We start from the raw sequence: 19,402 nt of genomic DNA on the forward strand, positions 1-19,402 counted from the left end.
TGTCTTTGGATTTCACTTAAAATTATGCGGGTCACTCAAGTATAACAAAGAAATAATTTATGTATAGCTTACATTTTGTTTAGTACAGGTAATCCAAGAATTTAATAACTTTCCTTCTTTGAAATGTTTGTTGTTTATTATCTTACTTATCTGAATTATTTTAATGTTTTTGAACTTTGAAATATTTTAATCAACCCAATATTTTTCTCGATTTTACATATCATAACAAATCCCCGCCATTTGATCTGCCGAAAACTCTTTGTTAAATTTTAAAAATGACAAAAGTTTTCTAGGATCAAATTATTTCACTATGTTATTAAAATCTACTTATGATACTGATAAATGTCGTGAATGTTAAAATACCCCGTATATTGCCTGTCTTTATACGGGATTGGATATATTTTCGTTTTAAATTTTTCCAAGTATTTTCCCTTAAAAGAAAGTTCATAAATTTTAGCCACTCGGTTTACTTCATTAACAAGATCTCCATGGTTTCCTAAAATCCTCTCTATTTTCTTTCCCATGTTTTCTCCACAATTTATTTTTCTTTCATCCTCCTTTTGTTCACATGTGTTCACTGTCCATAATACGTCTTCACTAAATTCTGGATTCTCGTCCATCAGTGCCATTTTTTCTTCTGTTTTCTTTTTATCCTCTAATTCCCTTTGGTATTCCGAGCACCATGTTTCTATTCCTTTCATTTCTCTGATGATACTTTCTTTTTCTTCCTGCTTCCATTCTGTTTTATCGTCGGTTGCCAACAATTCTTCTGTACCTTCTATTTCCTGTTTTTCTCTGGTCTCCATCTTTTTTTCCTGCTTTCTTTTCGAACTCTTCTTCTTTTTCTTCCTTCTCTTTTTCTCTTCTGTTAGATCTTGTTCTTGTACTTTCGGTTTATCCTCTACAGTCATATCGATTTCTTTGCGGTTTTCCTGTGCATTGATCCTTCCAGAATTTGCTTTCCTATCTGTTTGCTTTTCTTCTCCTGTGTTGTCTGGTTCTGCTCTGATTTCCAGTTTATTTTCCGAAAAATTTATGGTGATATCTTTTTTCCTCAATTCATCAATTCCCGCTATCATATCATGATTTAAATCTTCAATCACCACACATTTCATAATATGGAATTTGTTTCCCACTCTTATCTGTACTCCCAAACCTTCGTTTACTGTCGTCAAATTTTTATTGTTTGCACCCACTAAATCAACCCTAGGAATCTTATACACAAATCTGTCCAAATTTAATTCTTTTACTAGTTTTTTATTGATTAGCGATATCTCCGAGCCAGAATCAATCACAATTTTAATCGCTTTATGTTTTATAAATGCATCTAAAAATATTAGATTAGAATTAGAAATTTGTCTTTCGTTTCCTATTGCTACATGATTCATCTCCCTTCTATTTTGTTGTTGGAAGCTCTGGTTATTTCTATCGTCCCTTTGTTCGTTAGTATTCCTATTCGGAGGATTTTGTGCATCTCTATTCCTGTTGTGATTTTCATATGTTCTATGTTGTGTGTCATTCCTGTTATCGTAATTTTGTTGTCTATTGTAATTATTGTAATTTCTCGGCCTATATTCGTTTGTTGATCTGGGATGTCGGTTTCTCTGGTCATAATTTGATGAATACCTTCTTTCCGGTCCATTATATTGGTCATGTTGTCTTCTATTTCTCATTTCTTTTCTTTTCGCTTCTTTTAATTGAAGGAATTGGCACAAACTATCAATATCTTGATAGTTTCTCAAAATCACGTGATCTTCCAAAGTTTCCTCAAAATGTCTGCTGATCATTTCTACCAGCTGTTCGGTAGAATATTTGTATTCTGGATATTTTGAATTGTTATATATCTGCAAAGCATATCTTTCTTCAGATATTCCCATTTTTTCGTGATATTTTCCATTCTGTAGCTCTTGGTTGATTTCTCTCTGTTTATTTTTCCCCCAGAAATAGTTGAGAAATTTATTTTCAAAATCTGTCCAATTTTCAAACTCATCTTCCTTGCTTTCATACCATAACGCTGCTCCTTCTTTCAAATGGTTTCTAATTGTTTCTTTGCACTCGTCAAAATATCTAATATGTTGTAATTTGGTTTTCAAATTTTTAACAAACGGTACTGGGTGTGTTTTCCGAATATCCCCGCCAAATTGTATTTTCGCCTCGCTTGTTCCATGGATGATAACTTCTTTTCTCTCTACCCCTCTTAGTTCAATTTCTGCCATTTGTTTTTCATTTTGCTTTAATCTTCTTTCTACTTCCTTCCTGTCTTCTTGTAGCGCCATTTCAAATTTTTCTTCTAACTGTTCTAATTCCTTTTTCTGGACCGTCTTACTATCTTTCATTACATTTTCAAGTTTGCTTTCTAATTCCTCCAAATTATCTTTAATTCTCATTTCTTGTTCTTTCATATCATTTTTAATTTCATTAATCTCTTCTATTTGTTGTATCAGTTCTTTCTTTATCCCCCCAACACATCCTCTAATTTCCTGTTCATAGTTTTCCAGACGCTGCTCTATATTGCTCATTGTTTGTTTTGTTTCCCGTTGGTTTTCTTCCATTTTTAGTGATGTTTCTTGTTGATTTCTATCCATTTTATCCATTTTCTTTTATGTTTCATTTTGGTTTTTCTCTATTGTTTGTTTTGTTTCTGCCATTGTTTGTTTTGTTTCATCCATTTTTTGTGACTGGAGTTGCATTAGTTGTAATATTTTATCTATTCCTGATAGTTCTTTTCTCTCCTCAACTATTGTCACATTTCCTTCATTATCCGATACTTCTTCCAAAATTGTTTCATCTTCTCTGTTATCCTCCTTCCTTTCCTGCATTTTACTTTGTCTCCTTGTGACAGACATGTTGTTACTTTTTGTTGTTTTTGTCCCCGCCAAATGTGAAATTTTACAACACTCTATATGTTTCAGAACACGACAATATTTCTCCCCAAATGTATTAAATTTTCACGACAAATATCAAATATGCAATCAGTAAAATTCAAATAATTCAAAATAAATATCAAATGTACGATTGGTAAAGAAAATAAAATCAAATAATTCAATAGCAGTAAATATCCACTAACTACGATCAATCAATAAATCAAATTTATATTCCCTGGAAAAATTGTCAAAATACTTTCAAATTCAAATTCCCTCAATGTTATATGTTTTTATCTCTGGATCACCTGTACTTATTCCAGATCTCTTTCCCTTCCTTCAAATGTAAAGCTGCGATATTTTCAAGCCCCACGTTTTGGAAGCCAGTTATTGTGATATTTAAAGTCTTGGTGCGCCAAGCAATAATTAGCTAATTAATTTTTTTGATTAATTAAAATTATTTAAATGATATGATTATGACTCTATCACAATTTTTAATTCTTTTATCTCAGGGTTAAATTCGTGCTTCAATATCTATGCTATTACATGTGAAAGGTAAGGTCCAGAGAATACCGGAATAATAAAAAACACATATGATCTAACACTATATATTGAAATAAAAATAATGAAACAATTCACACTCAAAAGTTTTCAATAAACAAATCTCATATAAGGATTCTCAAAATTTTGTTCTCCGTACGTGAACAATCAAAATTAATGGTACAAACAATATTAATTGAAATCTCAAAATCCCAAACTATTCTAACTCTCCTAATCAAAATATTTATATCCTTTCTAAATTACGTGTAAAAATTGTGTTATCAATAAAAGAAAAAAACTGCAGAAACAAAAATATCTCTCTCTGATGATGAGTGGTCCAAATCCTTGTTCCTTGTAGACTATATTATCTCCTCTCAACCGCTCCCTATGTAATCAGCAATCTTACACAGATTGTTGCAAGTATATCGTCCTTAATGATCTCCTTCAAAAGCACAAATCATTCAAATTATGATAGCCTTTCTCCTCTCGATAAACTGAATCTCTCGTTGGCCCGAGTGAAAAATGACTCTTGGAATATCTTCTCTTTACGATAAACTGAATCTCTCGTTGGCCTGAACAGTGACTCTTGGAATATAAGTAGAGAAATATGACTTACAATATTTTGCTGCTTCAGCTGCTGTCAGATACACTAACTCCACAAAAACTCACTAACATTCAACACTACTGCTTGCTACATTTCAGGAACCGCCAGAGAACAATTACTGTTCGTCTTACAGACTTGGAAACCAACTGATTCTCCCTTTCTCTCTCCTCGATCTCGCTAAACTTTTTCCTACATACTTATCCCACCTTTTTCAATCTCCGCCAATCAAAACTCGTCACAATTCCCCCATTTTTTCATTTCGATAACAAACAAATTTTTACCTATAATTATAAAATTTCCTAAAACTTATTTACAAATAATATTTTCTATAATTCTTAAAAACTAACAAAAACCTCTTTCTAAAATCTCTTCTATTTGTCTCTAATCACTGCATTAATGTATTTTGGAAAACCCGTTTCAATTGTCTTTGGATTTCTTTAATAACTTTTCTTCTTTGAAATGTTTGTTGTTTATTATCTTACTTATCTGAATTATTTTAATGTTTTTGAACTTTGAAATATTTTAATCAACCCAATATTTTTCTCGATTTTACATATCATAACAATATATATATATATATATATATATATATATATATATATATATATATATATATATATACAGGGTGTTTCAAAAAAAGGTAACCCCGTCTCTAGGGTAGGTAAAAAACTGAAAAATAATTGGGAGTTGCTTAGTAAAAAATTTTTGTATCGCCATCCGTTTTCAAGATACAGGGCGTTGAAGAAAAAAAAATTTACGCATTTTTTACGATTTTGCCGAAACTACTGGCAACATTGTAATGAAATTTTATACGAATATGTTTTGGAAGCTGATACATCCCATGAATTTGTTTTATATCTGATTCTCATAGAGGGCGCTAGTTACACGGATCATACTAAGTATTAGTCAATATAACTTTTTTAAGAGTATAATTATTAATCAAAATTTCAAGTAAACCTAAACATCATTCAATTTTACACGAAAAAGGTACTCTTGGTAAAACTCGATACTGTGTACCGTTTTCGGAATATTTTGATTTGAAAATTATGAAGTAATAATTGATGCTGGTATAAAATAGTTAGTAATTAAACAAAACTTACAAGAAGAAAATTAAATTAATGACTAAGAACATAAAATAAAATTCAATTACAGTAAGTGTTCAAAATGCCCTCCGTTTTCGCGAATACACAAGTCTATTCTTTTTTCTAAAGATTCCATTAACCTTCTAAACGGTAGGGGATCAGCTATGATGTCATTAAATTGACGTTGAATTCTTTCTTCCAATTCTTGGCGTGAATTTACCTCTGTAGCATAGACTTTTTCCTTAATATACGACCAAACCAAAGGGTTAAAATCGCATGACCGAGGAGGCCAATGAATCGGAGCTTCTGCACCTCTACCAATCCATCGATTCGGAAAATGATTACTCAACCAATTACGACACCTTCTATCAAAGTGTGGTGGAGCTCCATCGTGCATAAAAAATAAAGATCTTCGCTCGTTTAGCGTTAAATCTTCTAATATCTCGATTAAGGAATCGTTTAAAAAATCAAGATACATATCACCATTTAAATTTCCAGGTAGAATATGATAACCTATTAATTTGTTACCTAAAGTTGCTGCCCAAACATTAACTTTAAATGAGTGTTGGTAATATGATACCCCTTTGACTCCCATTATGGGAGTTAAACATACCTTGTCGCGTAAAGGTGGCCTCGTCCGTAAAAAGAATGCATTTTAAAAAATTTGGATTGTGGGCTATCCTTTGTTGCAATGTTTCACAAAAATCCACTCTAACCGGTAGATCATCTGGTAAGAGCTCTTGGACTTGTCTGTAATGATAAGGATGTAATTGCTGTTCTTTCAGTATCCGCCAAGAACTTGAAGAAGTATTTGTTTGTCTTGCTATATTCCTTACGCTAACTGTTGGATCTTGATCAAGTAAATTTAAAATATTATTTTCTTTATTAATTGTTCTTGTTGTTCTTGGTCTACCAGAATTTATTTTATTTGGTCTCACATTCCCAGTTTCTCGACAACGTCATTCAACGGCTCTAAATGTTTTTTTACTTGGTAAGTTTCTTCTAGGAAACTTTTCTGCATAACGTGTCACAGCTGCACTAGAACATCCTAAACATTCGCCTAAGGTTAATAACATGTCAGTGTATTCAACATTTGAGTACATTTTGATTTGATTTTACAAATAACAAGGTTTCAAAACTCTAATTATTGTTGATTTATCGTCATAACAATCAATAAATGTCAGATTTCCATGGCACACTTGGAGAAAATAGAGGTATACCTATTAGAACTTTATCATTACTACCAGCATCAATTATTACTTCATAATTTTCAAATCAAAATATTCCGAAAACGGTACACAGTATCGAGTTTTACCAAGAGTACCTTTTTCGTGTAAAATTAAATGATGTTTAAGTTCAGTTGAATTTTTGATTAATAATTATACTCTTAAAAAAGTTATATACTTTTAATAAAGTATACTTAGTACGATCCGTGTAACTAGCGCCCTCTATGAGAATCAGGTATAAAAACAAATTCATGGGATGTATCAGCTTCCAAAACATATTCGTATAAAATTTCATTACAATGTTGCCAGTAGTTTCGGCAAAATTGTAAAAAATGCGTAATTTTTTTTCTTCAACGCCCTGTATCTTGAAAACGGATGGCGTTACAAAAATTTTTTACTAAGCAAACCCCAATTATTTTTCAGTTTTTTACCTACCCTAGAGACGGGGTTACCTTTTTTTGAAACACCCTGTATATATACATGTATTATATATATATATATATATATATATATATATATATATATATATATATATATATATATATATATATATATCTTCCTCTTAGTGGTTAACAGGTATCATGAAGCTATTGACTATTTTTTTCAATATTCCTCCACGTATTTCTATCTCCTGCCATTCTATCTAGCACATTCTAACAATTCTAACTATTCGAGAGATTAAGGAACAAATGTGATTCGATTTTAACGATCTACATTCTTCTTTTTGTAATATTCGTAAGTCCGTTTAATATTAGCAAGTCCTTGTTCTAATTTTTAAATATGTTCTTAATTTCTTATATACTGTAGGTGTCAATATTCTTATTTATTTTTCGAGAGATTTTTTCGTCATTTCAGTGTATTTTTATTTCATTAATACCCCAATTTTGGGGTGTAAAGCTAGTTCACGTCCGTATTAGAACACTACACGTGCACCTTGGGTAATGCTAAATGAACTAGCACAATAGGCAGCCAGACAATCTAGAATATCTAGATCTCCTGGCAAGAACACATCACAACTATAAGATATGCCTCCAATTAACAATTTAAATGGACCTTCTCAGGACCAAGCGACAAAAGGACTCGGACCAAGCATCCAAATCTGCCATTTAAATATAGAAGTTATTAGTAGAAGTAAATGTGAGTACCTTCAAAAAGTACTCATTGAAAATAATATCGACGTGGTCGCAATTCAGGAAACCTATGTAGAAAGCTAAGAACAAATTCTCGCTAGAGGAAGAATTCATATCTATGATTTATTGGGTGCAACTTACCATTCAGCTTATATAGTGGCAATCTATGTTCGAAACAAAATAGAAAATGCACACATATGTTCTACATCAGACATAAATAACATTCATACGGTTACTATACAAATTGGCGAAATTACTGTCAGCAATATTTATAAACCCCCGGCAGTCCTCTAGCCTCCTCATGTTATTCATCATCAACAGTCATCATGAACTCTAGAATTATAGGCACAGTGATCAAAACGGCGAGGCTCTGCTAAACTGGAGCGAAGAGGCTGACACTTATTTAGTCTTTGACGCTAAAGATCGGGGAACTTTTCGATCTGCAGCCCGGAGGCGAGAATACAACCCAGAACTATGTTTTATTTCCACAAATAAAAACAATCAACCACTGGCAGCTTCACGTGCAGTACTCCCAGATTTTCCACATAGCCAACCAGTTATAATAGAAGTTGGCATCAAAATACCAATATCATCTTTTCCTCGACCTAGGTGAAACTTTCAAAAAGCAGACTGAGTGACTGTTACTGAGACATTGGACAAATGTGTGGGATGGATAACCACAACACGTGCAAACAGCGAAGAAAACTATACCCAGAGGATATCGTAAACAGTATGTCCCAGGATGGGATGAAAAATGTGAGAAATTGTATCAAGAATACAACGAAAGCCAAGGCCGAGAAATTGTGGACGAACTACTACACAGTTTGGATGCAGCCAGATGACAAAAATGGATGGAAACTGTGGAAAAATTAGACTTAAGTAAACCGAGCAGAAAAGCATGGTCTTTACTTAGACAACTTGGTAGTAGCAGACTCCTAACTAGAGACAAAGTACCAATAGCTCCCGACAGAGTGGCCTCCCACATTATAGCAACCTCAAGAGCACCTAGAGATCGTGACCACACCACCAAAGTAAAACAAAAACTAAAAATACTAAAGTTTGCATGCCCGCCTACATCTGAATACTCTGACGAGTTTACTCCAGAAGAAATTATTTCAGCAATATTAGAAATTAAGTCTGCAAAGGCACCTAGCTCCGATAAAATCCATCCACAATTATTACTCCACTGTGACAAATATGCTAGGAAGTGGCTGGCTGATTTCTATACAGATATGTTAAAATCAGGAGAAATCCCCCACTCACTAAAAAAGGCCTCCATTATGGCCATATTAAAACCAGGAAAGGCAATTGATCAGCCCCAAAACTACCGACCGATTGCACTGCTGAGCTGTGTCTATAAACTGTTGGAACGCTTAATCTACAACAGAATTAGTATAAACATATTTGAATTGATACCTATTGAGCAGGCAGGGTTCAGACCTAACCGCAGCTGAACAGATCAGATCCTATCCCTAATAACACATATTGAAGCAGGTTTTCAAAGAAAGCAAAAAACATTCGTTGCTTTCATTGACCTATCAGCTGCATACGATACTGTCTGGAGACAAGGACTAATCTGCAAACTAATCCGTGCCATCCCGTGTCAAAAGGTAACCAAACTCATTGATAGCATGCTCACCGATAGACCTTTTCAAGTCACAATGGGCAACTTTAAAAGTGTCAAAATGAAACTCAGCAATGGACTGCCACAGGAAACTATTTTGGCACCCTTACTGTTTAATTTATACATCGCTGGGACAACTTCGCAGAAATTTAGCTACGCTGACGACTGGGCCATTGCAGCAAGACATAATATGGATATTACAGAAACAATACTAACGGATGACCTTGCCGTTATGGGAGAATACTCTCGCAAATGGAGGCTACGGCCCAATGCAACGAAAACCGTAGTGTGCTGTTTCCATCTGAATAATGCCCAAGCCATCAAAAAACTCTCCGTTCACTTTGAAAACACACTGCTCACTCATAACTCAACACCAAAATATCTCTGGGGTGTGACTCTGGACAGAATATTCAGTTTTAAAGAACACCTACAAAGAACGGCAGCAAAACTGAATACGCGAAATAATATAGTCCAAAAGCTATGTGGCATCACATGGGGGCCCTCAGCCTCCGTACTCAGATCATCCGCCCTCGGACTTGTATACTCGGCGGCTGAATATGCTTCCCCGGTATGGCTCAATAGCAAACACACGAACATTATTGACACCCAATTAAACCAGACAATCAGAATGATCTCAGGTACAATTGTTACATCAGGACTCCTTACATCAGGAACATTTCAGCCTCACCAACGCTTGGAGAAGACAATGGGAGAGCGACTCACCACAGGAAGCACACCAAATGGCCTGTATCGATCAGAAACCGCCAGACTTGGAACTGACCCGCAATACATGGATAACACTAAACAGAATAAGACTTTACCCTGCATAACGAATTAAAGAATTCGATAGTTTTCTTCGTTCCGCATCACGTGGCCGAGATACTCAAGTTTACGTTATTTCAATAAATTAAGCACTTTTTTTTCTTTTTTCATGCGCTGTAGGACTTCAACGTTGGTGACGTTTTCCACATAAGATATTTTTAGTATCCTCCTGTAGATCCACATCTCGAAGGCTTCAATCCGCTTTTCAGTGGCTTGCGTCAGTGTCCAACTCCATATAGTAACATTAGAAGAATGTAGCACCTCACTATCCGCATCTTGGTTCTCAAACTGAGATCACTGTAGCACAGCAAGGATCTCAACTTGATAAATGTAGACAGTGCCATTTCAATTCTGGATCTAATCTCTTGAGCGTAGTCCGATTGTGAATTGAGGGTAGTTCCGAGGTAAGTGAATCTGTCGACTCTCTGGATCTCTTCGCTACCTGCCATTAGTGCCCCGGGATCTAAATTTGCACGGCTGACAACCATGTCAGCTCATGCTCAGCACTCAGCTATGTTACGCTCACAGTTCTCACTCGGTCTAGTAAGGCTTGTAGATCATTTAGGCTGGTTGCTAGTAAGATAGTGTCATCGGCGTAGCGGATATTATTGATGTACTCACCGTTCACTCGGATTCACGTCTCTAGGTTTGTGAGGGCTTCAGTAAAAATTTCCCTAGAATATATATTGAAAAGAGTTGGCGAGAGCACACGGCCTTGCCTTATTCTTCGCATGATCTTCACTTGGTAGGTCAGCTGGTCTTCGACCTTGACTTGAGGACGCTGGTTCCAGTATAAATTCATGATGATCCGAATATCCTTCTCATCCAATCCTACTCTTTGTAGGGCGGCGACCATCTTCTTATGCTGACAACGGTTAAATGCCTTGGCGTAGTCAATAAAACAAATATAGACATCACAACTGACATCGCCGCATCTCTGAAGTAGGACTTGTAAGGTGAAAAGTGCTTCACGTGTACCCATGGAATTGAGGAATCCATATTGCATTTCACCGACATTTTCTTCGCATTTCTTGTAAATTCTGGCATATGAAAAATCTTAAAAGCATAAGGCTGATAGTTCGGAAATCTTCGCACGTTTTCGCAGATCGTTTTTTTGGTAGTGTTACAAATGTTGACAATAGCCATTCCTCTAGGATATTACCCGAATCGTATATGGCGTAAAACAGTTCAGTTAACTCCTTCGTGCTCACTTCACTTATCACCTTAATAAGTTCAACGGGTATTTCGTCCGGACCTGTGGCCTTACCATTCTTAGATTGTTCTAAAGTTGCTTTCACCTCGCTTTCTAGTATTGAACGTCTTGTCATGCAATTTATTTCTGGAAGGTTATCTCGGTAGTCCCAGAAAAGTTTTACATTATATTAATAATACATTAGATGTTGATACTCCATGTAACGTTTCATATTGATTTTTCATATCATAATAGTCTATTTCAGTCTATTTATCATAATAGACTGTTAACTTGTTGATTATTAAAAACTGAAAATGGGGGCATCTTACATGACCCCCTGTAGCTGGTGAGGTTTTATCGACTTACATTACCTCTGATCTGTGCTGGAGTCTTGGATTTGGAGTCTATTGCATTTACCTTGATAAATACAATGAGGATTATTTTTTAATACGGATGTCCTTCCAATGTTTTTATGTGGCCATACAATGTTTTTAACAACTTTTTATTAAACTGATGATGGAATGATTTAATTCCGAAAAGATCTTCTTTAAAATAAAAAAAAATTTTAAGCTTTTAATAAGCATTTTTTATACCTTAATACACACGAACACCACGTGCTTTGAAACCTCAATTATTTGTTCGTAAGTTCATCTCATCATGGAAGAGGATACGCATATCATGGACAGATAGGGTGAAAAACGAAGGTAAGAAGGATAAATACTGAGAGAGAGAGAGTTGCTGAACTTGATCAAGGTACGAAAAATTCGATACCTGGGCCATATCCTCAGAGGAAAAAAATACGGAATCACTCAACCAATTATCCAACAAAAGATTGAGGGCAAGAGAGGAGTAGGTCGCAAATAAATGTCGTGGCTACGAAATATAAAGAACTGGGCAGGCATAAATAATACTGGCGAGCTTTTGCATGCCGCAAGAGACAGACGTCTGACCTTAAGATAATTCGCCAACGCACTATAGGTGCACGGCAAGAAGAAGGAAGATGATTGAATTTATCTACTTTAAGCACTCCTCTGTGACGTTCTTATATTGTACCCATATATTTGTCTGTAAATACCAGACATCAAACTTTTGAGGCCTGTTATAGATTCTTTTTAGAATCAAGTATTAAGTCTTAAAAAGTTTATAGCAGGTTTATAGAGCTAATTTTAGATAAGATCATATATATGTATCTGTTTTTGGCCTAAAATTATGTTAATAAAGTATACTCTCTCTATAACGAACAAGCTTATTACGAGGTTTCGCTTATAACGAGGTACATTAGATGTTCCGTGCAATTTCTATTGAACTATAACCCTCTATAGGAATTTCAAGTTCCACTCCTACCACGCTCAAAAATCAACACAAGATTTTCGAAGCAGGTTCAGGAAGCCGGTAAATCGAAAAAACTACGTGCCGCAACTAATAAAGAACTCGATACTGCAATGGTCAAATGGTTTACCGTAAACAGGGCTGCGAATATTCCAATAAGTGGACCACTGCTTCAAGAAAAAGCAACAAACTTTTCGCAGGCGCTAGGTGGTGATGAGAATTTTTAAGCATCGAGTGGGCGAATGAGCCGTTTTAAGGCCAGGCACGAAATTACGTGTGAAAAAATTTGCGGTGAAGCGAAGAGTGTATCCAAAGAAGTCATTGACAACTGGTTGAAGTCATGGCCTACAATAAGACAAAATTACAGTGACGATAATGTTTTCAATGCCGACGAGCTGGGAATTTTTTTTAAACTTACTCCAGATAAGACCCTCAAATTCAAAAATGAACGTTGTATAGGCAGCAAGTTATTAAAAGAAAGGGTAACTGTACTCGCGTGTGCCAATATGTCCAGAAAAAAGGAAGTTAGTCGTCATTGGGAAATCTCAAAAACCACGATGTTTCAGAGGTGCGAATCAGCTTCCTGTCACATATAAATTTAATAAAAAATCGTGGATGACAGCAGAGATTTTTAGTGGAGAATATTTGAAGTGGGACAGAGAGTTGGGACATCGAAAGATTCTATTAATTGTTGACAATTGTACAGCCCATCCGAAAGTTAACAGTTTAAAAACATTCAACTTCTTTACCCCCAAATTGCACATCTGTTCTCCAACCGATGGATCAGGGCATCATAAGGTCCCTTAAAGTTCACTACAGAAAACTTTTAGTTAAGCGGATCCTGATAATGCGGAAAACCGTAGTGAATCCCCTGTTACTTTATTAGATGCCATAAATTTCACCCACAAAGCATGGATACTAGTAGATAAAAAAACCATCAGAAAATGTTTCGGTCATGCGGGGTGGACGGAGAATGAGGTAGAAAACGAAGAAGATGAATATCCTGTAGCAGAGTGGTTGAGGTTACAACAGCAAGGTCAAGAACTAACCCAACTGAACAATGATGACGAGTTTGCTGAAATAATTGCCATTGATGATAACGTCATTATTTGTGATCTTCCGACGGATAGTGAAATTATCGCGGAAATAATAAATCCGCCGGCGGAGCGCGTTATAGTCAGTGACGAAAGTGATGAAGATGGAGAAGACAATTGCAGTGAATCTACGCAAGAAGGTAATAATAGACAAGAGGTGGAAAGTGCTTTAAACGTTGTAAGAAACTTTATCCAAAGACAAAACGCAAATGAAGAAGCATACAACTGTTTCACATCTATAGAAAATATGATAGATATAATGATACAGGACAATTTAAAGCAGTCAAAAATGACTGACTTCTTCCAATTGCAGAAGCAATAGTTTATGTTATCCTTGAAAATACGCTTTATACATTAGGTAGTTGGAAAAAAATGTAAGTACAGATTTTTTGTTTTAACATATACCATTGACAATATAAGTAAACAATCACAAAACAAAGACAGCTTGTGTTATCGCGAAAACACCAACTGTCTTTCAATTCTGATTGGTCTATCAGCTTCGTGTTTTCAACGACGTAACCATGGATACCGATCGCAAAGCAAAGTTTGACGTTTGCCAAAAAAATTATTGTAGCTGTATACGTCAAAATAAGTCGTTTCGGTGGTACTTCAAACGAAGTTATAAACCAAAACATTGAAAAAAATATACCGAGTAACACAAGAAAATCTAAATCTTATATATGGAGACAATTTTTAACCTATCACTGTGTTCATGAAATAGTCTAATAAAATACCACTCGTGATTTAATTTAGCTTATAAGTCTGTCTTTTATTTCTAAACTCAACTGAGTTTCTTAAAGAAAACACCACTCATCCTACGGACTCGTGGTGTTTTCAAGCAACTCAGTTTCGATTAGAAATAAATCGACAGACTTATCGCGAAAATTGAATCACTAGTGGTATTACTATTGAAAATAAAAGTAAACAATTTTTTTTTTCAAAGCCATTTCAGTTCTCGATATAGAGATAGTCTACTGTATTTTTACCGTGTTGAAAAAGTTTTCAGATATAAGTTGGAGCAAATGAATTCGTATCTGAGTAAAATACTGCTGTGAGGTTACTTTACCACGGTACATACCTGCTCAAATAAATTATGCTGGGCTAAATATCCTATGTTTCCATCTTCTGATAGATAATGCTTGGTAACAAAATCTTTGAGTGTCATCAATTTTTGAGACCAGTTTTCATGAGTATACTGGGAACCTACTTCAATCGGTACAGTGCGGTCACCTGCTATTTCTAACAGATAATTTAAGTCCGTCCACTTCTTCGAAGCTGGCCAATGATTTAAACAGCCTGCAAACATTTGAAAAGATAATATAAAAATAGGATTTGTCTACAAATTATATGATTTTTTATTTATCTTATCATTTTCATATCAAAATAATCAAATTCCATAACAAGTTTTACTACCGGAATACTCAAGAGTTAGAAATTAAATTAAATCCGCTTCAGAATAACTCTTACCAGCGTGTACTAATTTCAACAATAATCCCAATGATTATTTAGCTAACACAAGTATTTTCAAGGGAGGGGATACTAAGTCTGGACAATGACAATATAAACAGCTATGCAGTGGCGTTGCAATATTAAACCATTTGAGAAGAATATTTTATATTTGAAATCCAAAAATATTGTATAACAATCAATGAAAGTTGCTTTTACAAAGAATTTATTTATACAGAATCTTTAAAACCGTAATTATACAGCCAGGGTGCCAACCTAGCTGTAGACCTCCTCCTCCTTTATGCAGACTTGGAACCCGGTGTAAGATCAATAATGCCATATGCATCAGAAACAAGACCCGACATAGTCACAATACAAAGACTACTGGAAACAGCAGAGATGATAGTACTGAGAAGAATTACAAGTAATACACTGAGAGATCAAAAGAGGAGTGAATACTTTAGAAGAAAATGTAACATACAGTGTATAAACGAATGAACACTAAACAGAAAAAATAATAGAATAACCACTTAAGCAGAATGGGGTAGGCCCGTGTGGTTAAGATAGTAAGAGATAAATAAAAAATTTATAAAAGTAAAGTTTGTTTAGCAGTAAATGGTTGACTTGAATTAGTACCGACTATAAACATCCTGGGTTAACTGATAATAGTATAAAAGGCCAGGTTTCAGGTAACAATGGTTTACCTGAGGTACAAGGTCTTAACAATGGGCCAAGTCAGATAAATTTAATAATATTTACGATCTCACTAATTGAAGTGAACCATTTTCTGCTAAACAAACTTTAGAACAAGTATCAGACGACCACATAAAAGATGGAGTGACAACCTTCCATAGAAGTATGAATCCGTCAATGAACAAGTAGAATGCTAAACGGAAAGCAACTGTGACAGACTTGGGAGACTACCTCAGAGTTCATTAGAAATACAATTTCCATTTTCTTGAGAGTGAATTTTGTAGTGTATCATTGAAGCTTTTGCAGAGAAATCTTTAAGAGGCCTTTTAAGTGAACTGAAAATGAGATTTCTCTCTATCGGACTTTAAAAAAATTTGGATTTAAATGAAAGCAAACAAAAGATAATCGATGTTTATTAATTGAACGGAATGACATTCGTGACTTATGTCTTAAATATTTAGACAATATTAAATACGACAGAAGTGAAGGTAAGCCAATTGTATATGTTGAGGACACGTAAAGATAGTGCAAACACTTCTGACCATGGAGCTGCGCGAAGACGGAGTCAAAATTCACGAATAGGCAGAAAGGTTCTATTGTAAGTGAAATTATACTAACCAAACTGAAACTTTCTACCTTCGACATTGCATAGTACAGTGCGTTTCGCATGGAAGTGGGGACTAAACCAAATTTCGCCTACTGCGCTGTAGTCAGGAGTGTTTGCACTATCTCTACATGCAGGACACAGTACGCTGAACAACTGGTCAGATAATAGTGGTAAAGGATGGCATGAATGCAGAAAATTGCGGAAAATGGTTGAAAGAACAGTTAAACCCCAATTTGACTATAGAATCTCTTGTCACTGACAATGCTCTATACCATAATGTACAAATTAATAGAGAATCTAACAGTATTTCCAAAAAAGTGGATATGTTATCTTGGTTGACAGAAAAATTTTACCATTTTTAACATCAATGTTAAAACCACAACTTGCACCATATTATCCAGACTTAAACCCTATAGAAATTGTTTGGGAGCAAATAAAAGCCTGACCTTTATAAAGCGGTGCATTTGTATCGGTTTTTAATAATGTGAACAATTTTTTGTGGTCGAATTAAAAATAAAAACTCATTTCTTTAAAAAGATAAAACCAAAAATATACTCTTATTCAAAATAAAAAATAATTCCTAATAAAATAAGAAATAATTCTTTATGCCCTACAGAAATGATTAATATATTCTTTAATATTCAAGAAGGGAAGACCTAAAAATGCTGGATTGTTTAGAAGATATCAAAGATTGATCCGGAATTTTGCCTATTAAAAAAATAATGACGAAGAGTGTTACTGCATACACCTTTTTTATTATTTTTATTCTTAAATAACAACCAATTTATTTCTGTAAAAAATGGAAAACCATTAATGTATTTATTAAAAATTAGATCAAATCTAAGCCCACAAGGAGAGAACACAAATAACATTAATTTACACACCTACCTTTAATTTTTACTGGTACCTGGGCAAAAAAATATTGTTCAATAAATTCTTGCAGAGAAGGACATTCAACAGACTCTACTAGCCTTCCTTTTAAGTTCATAAAATCATTAGGTTCATCAATTTTTCTTTTCGATAAATTTTCTCTAATATCAGTCTTATTTTCTGCCACATTATATATTTGCAGTTCTTTCCTTAAATACTCTGCTGAACCTGTTAGAAGGTCAGGATTTTCTTCCAATGGAGCCCCAAGTAACAGGCCCATATCCAATGAATTCAGACATTCCTTTAATAAATTTGGTCTACTATTTCTACCGCTATTTAAAAGAATGAGGCATTTCACATAACTGCATATTGTAAAACAATGTCTTACTTTAATAGGCACTTTACACCAGTGCCCTAAATTAAGTTCATCATTAAGATAATCTATAATAACATTAATCTCCAATAGCCTCTTTTCTGACGATACTTTTAAATTTAAGGAATCTTTTAAGCATTGTGTTAGTACACTACGTATATCCCTGTTAAAATAACCAAGCGGAATTCTATGAAGCTCTAGATCACTGTAAATAAACTTTTTCAGTTCACGTTGTAAATTTAAGGGGTGCTTCATGTCCATCCACTGTTAAAAATCTGCAAAAAATATTTATTACTGTGGATGTAGTCTTCCATAAATCTAATTCAAATACTCTTAATATAATTTCTCTACTCAATTAGTTAGTGATCCATTTACAAAATTATGTCATCAAATCATCAGAGAATTACAAATTAGTGTGGAATCACAGAGATAATGAATGAAAAAATGTAGTTAGGGAAATTGGAATAACAATGAAAATATCCAAGTAGGGAAGAAAAATAACAATTGAAATTCCATTGAAGCTAATAGATAAAATTGGAATTGAAAAAGTAGTACTTAAAAAGATATGAAAAACTAAATACCCTTAACTAATTCCTTCAGAATTGATATAGTCTCTGTTAAAGATAAAAATATACACCACTGTACAAGACATTCATGTATCATAAATGAGAAAAAATTACTTTATATATTTAATCTAATGTCCAACTTACTCATTAATGTTTTTAAACTTTGGAGAATTGAAGGTTAGGTATTTAATTTAATAATCAATCTTTAATCTTTCTGACATTTAGAATTCAGTGTTGCCGGTTGCCGCAATTTCGGTGATAGATACAGTGTGACCCATTTAGATTGGAAATACGTCATTGGAAACACCTCTATAAATTTTAAGATGTTAACGAATTTTAACCAATTTTTTCTTTAAATACTATACAATAAAAAGTCTACTTGGGGACATCATTCAAAATGATAGTTTCAAATTTACAAGGTACACAACAATATTTTTTCGTAATCGAAAATAGAGAATTTTTCTTAGAGATTTTTTTTATTTAAATCCTACTCCGCTGTATTTAAAGTGGTTTCAAATAGCTATGAAAAAAATTTCATTGAAATATATTTATTAAGAATGAAGTTATGTCAACTTAAAATTTTAAAACTCACTAAGCTAGGAGTCAAAAAAAGGACACCCTGTATCAACTGACGGTCATAGAAACATGACTTTAGTTTAAATCCTAGTTGTCCCTACCAATCCACCATCTACTTGGATACATTTGCCGTAGCGCTTACAAATATTTCTGATTACATTTCTTAGTTGTTGGGTAGTAATTTCTGTCGAATTTTTGCACAAGTTCGTCTACAGCTCTTGGGCGGGTTTGGTTAAATTCTTGTTTGATGAATCTCCAGGGGAAGAAGTCTAAAATTGTGAGATCTTAATATCTGAGTAGCCAATCTATGAAGGGACTACCACGTTGGGACGTTAGTCTATCTAATGGTTTGAAAAAATTTCATTTAGCCATTGCTACACAGTTCTGGTGTAATTCATGTAATGTAATCAGACAATGATTGTTTAAAAACATTGGCTTTTAAAGTTTATTATTTGGATTAGGTATCTCCTGTCCAATAGTGTCAATTTTATAGGCAAGTAGGAAAAATAAGTTGTAAAATACGGATTATACACTTTATAACAAGTACTTTCGGCCTGAGCGGTATTTGCCGAAAGTCTTGGATAATACATGCCTTTTTATGATATACATGCTTTGTTATTCTTTACAAAAGTCAAAAATATACTATCTATACTAAATCTGCGCTACATCTAGTAGCGCAAATTGTGCGCATAAACCACCTTTACCAAAGTCATTGCAGATAATGCAGTATTCATTTGGAGCTGCGTCGTCAAGTTCGTCATTATCAC

The 19,402-nt window shown here is 34.2% G+C and overlaps 1 protein-coding gene across 3 annotated transcripts in view; it reads right to left on the reverse strand.

Moving 5' to 3' along the window:
- Positions 1-18,274, reverse strand: part of JMJD5 (Jumonji domain containing 5) — a 40,637-nt gene extending 22,363 nt beyond the window's left edge. The window contains exons 1-3 of one of the 3 annotated variants that reach the window (XM_072543796.1): positions 18,204-18,274; positions 17,139-17,768; positions 14,583-14,800 (exon numbers count right to left, since the gene is read on the reverse strand). In XM_072543796.1, coding sequence (XP_072399897.1) covers positions 14,583-14,800; positions 17,139-17,754 — 834 coding nt within the window. In that variant the 5' untranslated portion in view covers positions 17,755-17,768; positions 18,204-18,274. Of the gene's footprint in view, positions 1-14,582; positions 14,801-17,138; positions 17,769-18,074 lie in introns of all 3 variants that reach the window. The other 2 variants (XM_072543797.1, XM_072543798.1) reach the window with 2 other exon arrangements.
- Positions 18,275-19,402: the final 1,128 nt, after the last annotated feature.

This window comes from Diabrotica undecimpunctata, chromosome 9 (assembly GCF_040954645.1).
Source record: "Diabrotica undecimpunctata isolate CICGRU chromosome 9, icDiaUnde3, whole genome shotgun sequence".
NCBI lineage: Eukaryota > Metazoa > Arthropoda > Insecta > Coleoptera > Chrysomelidae > Diabrotica > Diabrotica undecimpunctata.